We start from the raw sequence: 7,979 nt of genomic DNA, 5'->3' as shown, positions 1-7,979 counted from the left end.
TATTTGTAAAAAATAGTCCATATCTGATTTTGCTCGAGACCCGCGCCGTCGTGCAAAGCTCAATGTCAACCAGTTGGCAAAATTATTTGAATGTTGGCCTAACATGGAGTATGCCATTTCACACTGCAGCACTGTAAGCTATATGGACTTTGTCCTTTATAATCTTGTGTTTTGTTTTACTTCAAAAAAAAATCTTGTGTTTTGTTACCCTCACATCACATGAATACAGTTTTCTTTTGTAAATTCTATTGCCCTACCATTTCCTGGGTCATTTCACATTATTCATACTTAACATGGATACTAGAAGGGTCTATATAATGGACCCAAGGCCTTTGCCCTCATGGTTTAAGGGTTCTAATCCAAGCATTCACTATATTCATAAACTCCATAATATTGCCAATAATTTGAAACTCGCCATGGAATTAGCTTATCCTGCATGGAATGACCATATTTATGTATGGCGCCGTATATTACCACCATGGGTGCCAAAAACATTGGACTGGTAATAGCTTATAACTTGCGCACAACTAATTAGGTTTGTCCACATATATATATAACAACATGTTCTTTTGCAGGAACGCTTTCTTGTTATCAACTTTATGCAATCATGGGATGGTATAAGATTACCATTTATTTCCACCGTGAGTGCCGTTATTTTTTATACTCGGTCAATAAAATTCTATAATTAGTGGGTGGAAATATTTTCAATGATGAGTAAAACTGCATGTGCAGGCAAGGAATGTATTAAGAACCAAATTTTTGGTGGACTTGCTGAAGCACGAGGAGAATGAATCTAAAGACAACATTCCTGGAGAAATACAAGAAATTCTTAAGCATCTTAGAATATAGGCAGTAGATGTGATCTATCATGCCCTTAACTCCTATGTATGACTTGGTTTGATGATGCTTGTAAAAAGTCCAGTTATGGACTCCGGTTGCTCACGATGGGAAATTTGGAACCCGTGTTTATTTTGTAAGTCTGCAATTTATATGTGGCGTTAGCACGGATACCTTACTAAAGAAGAATATAGCCACTAGATGTGATCTATCATGTCCTTAACTTTTATGTATGGTCTGATTTGATGATACTTGTAAAAACTCCAGTTACGAACTCTGGTTGTTGACCATGGAAAATTTGGAGCTTGTGTTTATTTTATTTTGTAAGTCTGCAATTTGTCCGTGACATTAGTACTAGTCTAAACAAGGCCTAAAATAAATCACGCTTTCTACGAGTTGTCAGAAGCCTCCTCAATTTTGTACTCCACAGAAACTGACAAAAAGAATCCCAGCGTGATATTGGATTGGCATAAACAAATCGAGTAAACCCATCCAAAAGGCACTAAAAAATCCTAGCCGTACAGTGCTGCCCAATCAGGAGCAGCGCGGCGCATCATTGCGTGGCGCCGGAGAGAATCCAAAAGACCAAAAGCGACGAGCACGCATCGCTCGCCCAGTCACCCTCCGTCCGACCAGCCCGCCTCTATCGGATCCGCCCAACCGCCACCCGCGAACCCGACAGCGGCCGCCGGCCCCGTCGCCGCGAGGGGGAGGAGGAGGAGGGGGCGGCGCGATGGACGACGGCGGGATCCAGGAGGAGCCGCCGTCGGCGCGGTTCCTGACGCCGACGCGCTCGGGGGGCACCCGCTGGGTGGACGGCAGCGAGGTCGACTCGTCCGAGTCCGCTGCGTTTTCGCTCGGCGACGAGCGATCGGGGGAGACTGTCTCCGCCGAGGGGAGCGCCGCGGCCACGGGCCCGGCGTCGCGGGTGTCCTCCGGCACGTTCCGGCGCCGGCTCGGCAAGCGGCCCCGGCGGGTGGACTCGCTCGACGTCGAGGCCATGAGCGTCCGCGGCGCGCACGGGCACAGCAGCAAGGTGCGTCCGCGAATCGAAATCCTCGGTAGCGTTCTGCTCGCGCGCCTCTGGCAGCCTGGTGCGCGAGAATTCCAACTTAAAATAATGCGGGCGTTGACCATTTCATTGGTTAGCGCAATGAATGGTAAGATGAATCGGGGGTGATCGCTTGGGGCTTGCTAGATGCCTGTTGATGAAACTTTTGAACAATTTTGGATTGGTGTTACGGTGGTAGCATCGGCTCTACTTCTGGATTCACCTATCCATGGATTCCCACATCCGTGTCTGGGATATGGGAACACGTGCTTTTCAGATGCTAATAATATTCTAGCACAGTAGTAATTGCTCAAGAATCATGATCCCAAATGACTGAAACATCCAAGCTCCACTTTGCGCCAGGAATTGACGATGTTAAGCACCATCGCGATGGCTTTTCAAACCCTCGGCGTGGTCTACGGAGACATGGGAACAAGCCCTCTCTACGTCTTCAGTGATGTGTTCAGCAAGGTGCCCATAAAGTCGGAGGTTGAGATCTTGGGAGCGCTTTCGCTGGTCATGTACACAATCGCGTTAATACCTTTTGCGAAATACGTGTTTATTGTGCTCAAAGCTAATGACAATGGTGAAGGTAGGATAAGCCTTGTGCAATTTTGATTTCATTATATCATGACTAGCATTGGCTGGTATGCCCCTCGCTGGGTTGGTTAACTTACTGATGGTCCTCATGGTTGCAGGGGGCACTTTTGCACTTTATTCATTGATTTGCAGGTATGCAAAAGTTAGCCTGCTTCCGAATCAGCAGCGTGTGGATGAAGATATATCTAGTTTTAGGCTCAGGTTGCCAACTCCTGAACTTGAGCGTGCTATGTTTGTCAAAGACTGCCTAGAAAAGAAGCCGCTCTTCAAGAACATTCTCCTGTTCTTGGTTCTGATGGGGACTTCCATGGTGATTGGCGACGGCATTCTCACTCCGTCAATGTCAGGTGTTTCATACAGTCTGGTGGTCCTAGTTTGCTCCATTAGTAGATGTTATGTAACTGCTGTTTGCGCCTGACCCTCTTTTTGTTTCTGTTTTTAGTCATGTCTGCTGTCAGTGGTCTCCAGGGTAGAGTTCCAGGATTTGACGCAGGTTTGATACTCCATATTTAATCCCATTCTTATATCTACAGCATTTTACTCTTTTTATTGGTTTACTGACCAAACAGATCTTTTCATTTATTTGGTAAAAGGATTATGTGTGCCTTATTTTCCACCCTTTCTTCTTTTTCTTGTCTGCAGATGCTGTTGTTCTTGTCTCCATCATAGTTCTTCTGCTACTGTTCAGCGTGCAGAGGTTCGGGACTGGCAAAGTTGGATTCATGTTTGCTCCTATTTTGGGACTCTGGTTTATTAATTTGGGCTCTGTCGGAATATATAATATTGTTAAGTATGATATATCTGTTGTGAGAGCACTCAATCCGGCGTATATATACTTGTTTTTCCAAACAAATGGCATGAAGGCATGGTCAGCTCTTGGTGGTTGTGTCCTGTGCATCACAGGTGCCTCCTTTCTTCAGCAACAGCATTCCACTCTTATTTTGGTGTCATTTGAAGAAAGGGCTGGTTTTGCACTCAACAGTCAATATTTTTGAACTCTTGCATAACCAAGAACGTTTTTTCGAGAACAAAACAATAACATGAGTGATGAAAATGCTCTTTCCTCAGCTGTACCATTTTGTATCTAGCATCAGTGCATCCTTTAGTAGAGTTTCCATCACTTGTTCAGTGTTGCAGTGTTGCTATACCATCCTTGCCACTTATGCTGAAAAAAAATGATAGTTTTTTCATTGATTTGGTCATTCATTAAAACCTGACATAAAAAAAGTTTTATTTGTAAACTTAACTCACTACCTTATATACCTTTAGGAGCTGAAGCAATGTTTGCTGATTTGGGCCATTTCTCTGTCAAATCAATACAGGTTACCCCCTCCCTTTTGTGTTTTTTACATGATATTCTGTACATTTTGTTCATTATCTGACATGCTCAGTTTCACTACTATTTTTCCCCCTTTTGGGGTTCCAGGTAGCATTTACCGCTGTCGTATTCCCCTGTCTGCTTATTGCTTACATGGGCCAAGCTGCATTTTTGATGAAAAATCCGCTTGCTGTAGAAAGAATATTTTATGATTCTTTACCAGGTAAAACTTTCAACTGGTAATAAATGTATCAGGTTGATCTGTGTTATAATCACTCTAAATTATTTATGTGAGATTTACTATATAAGTCTAAGCTTTGATGTGCAAAGCAGGAGTTCTATTCTGGCCAGTATTTGTGATTGCTACACTTGCTGCTATGATTGCCAGCCAAGCAATGATATCTGCAACATTCTCTTGCATAAAGCAGGCAATGGCTCTGGGCTGCTTTCCTAGGATTAAGATAATCCATACTTCCAAGAAAATCATGGGCCAGATTTACATACCTGTGATGAATTGGTTTCTTATGGTCATGTGCATCATCATTGTGGCCACTTTCAGGAGTACCAATGATATCGCCAATGCCTATGGTTAGTCCCCCCCCCCCCACCCCCACCCCCACACACACCAAAAAAAAATGTCCATTTCATGTACTATGTTTCACTATAATCAACTTATGACTAGGCAGACTTGCTACTATTGCATTGTGCTATACAGATTTTGTGGATGATGTGTTGAAATGGAGTAACATAGGGTGTAGTTATCTATTTTTGCTAAAGAACTCTCCCATTTGCATCAATTACCTTTTTTTTCTTTGAACCTTTTCAGGTATTGCTGAAGTTGGTGTCATGATGGTTAGCACTATACTGGTGACTTTGGTGATGCTTCTTATATGGCAAACCAACTTGTTTCTTGTGCTGTGCTTCCCTATTCTTTTTGGTGCAGTGGAGTTTGTTTACTTAACTGCCGTTCTGTCAAAGATACAAGAAGGAGGGTGGTTACCGCTGGCTTTCTCCTCACTGTTTCTCTGCATAATGTACACATGGAACTATGGAAGTGTGTTGAAATACCAGAGTGAGATGCGGGGCAAGATATCCCTGGACTTCATTCTTGACCTTGGAGCCACACTTGGCACTGTAAGAGTTCCAGGCATTGGACTTGTGTACAATGAATTGGTCCAGGGGATCCCATCAATCTTTGGCCAACTGTTGGTCACGCTGCCAGCAATGCATTCCACTATTGTCTTTGTATGCATAAAGTATATCCCCGTCCCATATGTCCCGCTTGAAGAAAGGTTCTTGTTCCGAAGGGTTGGCCAGAAGGACTACCACATGTTCCGCTGCGTCGCACGCTATGGTTATAAAGATGTTAGGAAGGAGGATCATGGCTTCTTTGAGCAGCTTCTGGTCGAGAGTCTTGAGAAATTTCTGAGGAGGGAAGCCCAGGAAATCGCACTGGAGACAAGCACAATGGAGGCTGAGCGTGATGACATATCTGTTGTATCTGAGGTGCCTCAGTCTCCTGCTTGTGGAGGTGATCTGCAAACTCCACTGCTTTCTGATCAGAGATCTGTTGATGACAACAGAATGGGCACCAGAGATGATAGTGCTCCTGTGCTTCCCTCCAGTTCCATGTCTGCAGAAGAAGACCCCGTGTTAGAGTACGAGCTGGAAGCTCTGAGAGAAGCCATGGCATCTGGGTTCACATATCTCTTAGCTCACGGTGACGTGAGGGCAAGGAAGGATTCATTCTTCACGAAGAAGTTTATTATCAACTATTTCTACGCGTTCTTGAGGAGGAACTGCAGGGCTGGCACTGCGACCCTGAAGGTCCCCCACTCGAACATCATGCGTGTCGGTATGACATACATGGTTTGATGCCACAAGACTGAACCTTAAGTCTTGGATGGCATGCCGCACCAGCATGTAGTTTAGAGATTGTATGGCAGTACTGATTGAATTCATTGCTGCCTCTTGCCATCTGCTCGGAATTTTAGTTGTTTGTATGATATCTGTGGAGACTGTATCTGTATGAGCAGCTATGTTTCTGCCATCATCTCTTGTATGTATCCTAGCACTCCTTGCATTTGTTGACCCTTCAAATAATGCAGTGGGGGCAAATGCCAAATATTGGGCCTGGCCTCCACATGCTACGTTGTACATACTTCATTGTTATGTGTTACTTGTGATTGTAAGATGTCCAGCATCTTACTGAAGATTTGTCGCTAGAAGATGTTCTAATGAGCATGCTGTCAATTTTGGTTACTGGGTGAGCTACCCTAGATGGCTCCTGCTCCATGTTAGAACCAGATTCAAGGGTGAGCTACCCTAGATGGCTTCCTGCTCCTTGTTAGAACCAGATTCAAGTCGGATTTGATTGCCAGTGGGCACGGCACCAACATTAGGTCATGAACAGCGCTGATACGGATCTGCCTCTGTCAAGCATTATCATCAAAGTGTTGCAATAGGTGTAGAAAATACTAAAAGGTTTCCAATAAAGAACAGCATAAGTGTCAAACAATCAAACGGATTAGTCATGCACCTAATCTCCATGTAATGGATACATATGAACGCAGAGGTGCAGTGGACTTCTGGGGTTTAAGGCCCTAGCAATCTGGAGGAGGCAATCCACCTTTGCTTCTCCGAGGAGATGGAAACTGTTCTTGGAACTTCGAAGAAGATAGAGGCCAAGTACTGTGGCCAACAAATTCACGGCACGAGGCGCCAGATGACTAGACCTGTCTAGCTCTATTTCTGAACATCATGCCATGTATAGTTTTCTGAAGAACAGAGGAGCACTGAGAAAAAAGGCCTGCCCATTTCAGGTGTAGTTTTCAGCACAGTTTTCTTGTAATCACGTCATGCTGTTTAAGGTATGCTTGAGTGTTGTGCTGGGACTCTTTCTAATAATTCTGTCCCGCTGACAGCGGCCACATGGTGCTACGTGCCCAATTATCCGACACCGAATTGGGAGCACAGTTCGGGGCAGAGGATGAATGGTCTTGGTACGCATGCTTTGGAGAGTTGGAGACTTTGGTTGGAGTGGTTGGTCTCCCGGAACGGCTGCTTTTTAAGGTGCACCGGTTTTACCTCCCTGCATCCTGGCCTGTAGGGATGAAAACGGATGGGATACGGACGGATATCACTGATATCGTATTTGTTTTCATATTTGTGTTCAAATACGGAGTCAGATACGGATAGTGTTAGTTTTTGTCGGATAAGATTGTAATGGATATCGACATTATAAAAATGTAACTTTTGAGCATTTGGATACGGATCGGTTACGGATAGTGGATACTCGGAATCGGATATGTACGGATAAAAACCCTTCCAGATCGAATCAAATTCGAATACGGTCGGGAAATATCCGTACCATTTACATCCCTACTGGCCAGGTTCATATTAGTTTAATTTAGCTCTCTGTTTGCTCTTCAATGTTAAGACTATTCCCACAATTTTAAAAAACGAGGACCGAAAAATCTTCCGCTATACTAACAGGATTGATGCTTTGGAAGATCCAACCACATAATTTATCCGATCGGGATCAAGATTCCATATCCGCAGTAGTATCCGAGACGATAATCATCCGACTGATCCACACTCATCTCTGTGCCAGCTTTACTCGTAGTTTTCTATGTGTTGCTAGTGTAAACTCAACCGCCGTTATCCCAAGCAAGCCAGATGATGTAGCAAGAAGGCCTTGTGACTACGATTTGTTTCGTCGAGGCAGAATATCCGGTGGATTATTCTGACAGTTGGTTTTAATTTTATTGTCAGTATCTCTGTGAGGAATAATTAATCCTCGATACAATGGATGCCTTGTTAAAAACAAATTATATATATCGTGAGCAGGATTCAACAATGACTAGCATGATTGCATCCAAAAACTGCAAGCAAAAGGAGAGCTATCCTTCTGTATTTTAACAAGGCTAGAAGGGAAGCACGGAAGGAATTGAGCTCCGCACAATCCATGGATCCGTTAACCTAGAGACAAAGAATCCATGGATCCATGTCTTCTAGTTCAGTTTCCATTATATATAGAAAAGGTCTTCTAATTCAAGGCTACTTGCTCAATTTAACCCTAAGTTTTGTTTAACTGATGAACACTTGGGTAAGAAAAAAAAACTTAATAACGTGGCAAAGCCAACCGTCAAAGCAAATGCCTGCACACCTTGT

General features: G+C 43.9%; 1 protein-coding gene across 1 annotated transcript; it reads left to right on the top strand.

Annotated features, from left to right (window-relative positions):
* The first annotated feature begins 1,570 nt into the window (after nucleotides 1-1,570).
* Nucleotides 1,571-6,044, top strand: LOC120678414 (potassium transporter 23-like). The gene is made up of 10 exons (XM_039959599.1): nucleotides 1,571-1,873; nucleotides 2,252-2,480; nucleotides 2,587-2,835; nucleotides 2,931-2,981; nucleotides 3,131-3,391; nucleotides 3,758-3,810; nucleotides 3,915-4,029; nucleotides 4,140-4,394; nucleotides 4,633-5,705; nucleotides 5,796-6,044. Exons 1-9 carry the CDS (start codon nucleotides 1,571-1,573, stop codon nucleotides 5,679-5,681), a joined length of 2,565 nt encoding a protein of 854 aa, XP_039815533.1. The 3' UTR covers nucleotides 5,682-5,705; nucleotides 5,796-6,044.
* The last annotated feature ends 1,935 nt before the right edge of the window (nucleotides 6,045-7,979 follow it).

Source organism: Panicum virgatum, chromosome 2K, assembly GCF_016808335.1.
Source record: "Panicum virgatum strain AP13 chromosome 2K, P.virgatum_v5, whole genome shotgun sequence".
Classification (NCBI taxonomy): domain Eukaryota; kingdom Viridiplantae; phylum Streptophyta; class Magnoliopsida; order Poales; family Poaceae; genus Panicum; species Panicum virgatum.
Note: the sequence above shows the minus strand (reverse complement) of the source record. Positions and strands in the feature narration are given on the sequence as shown.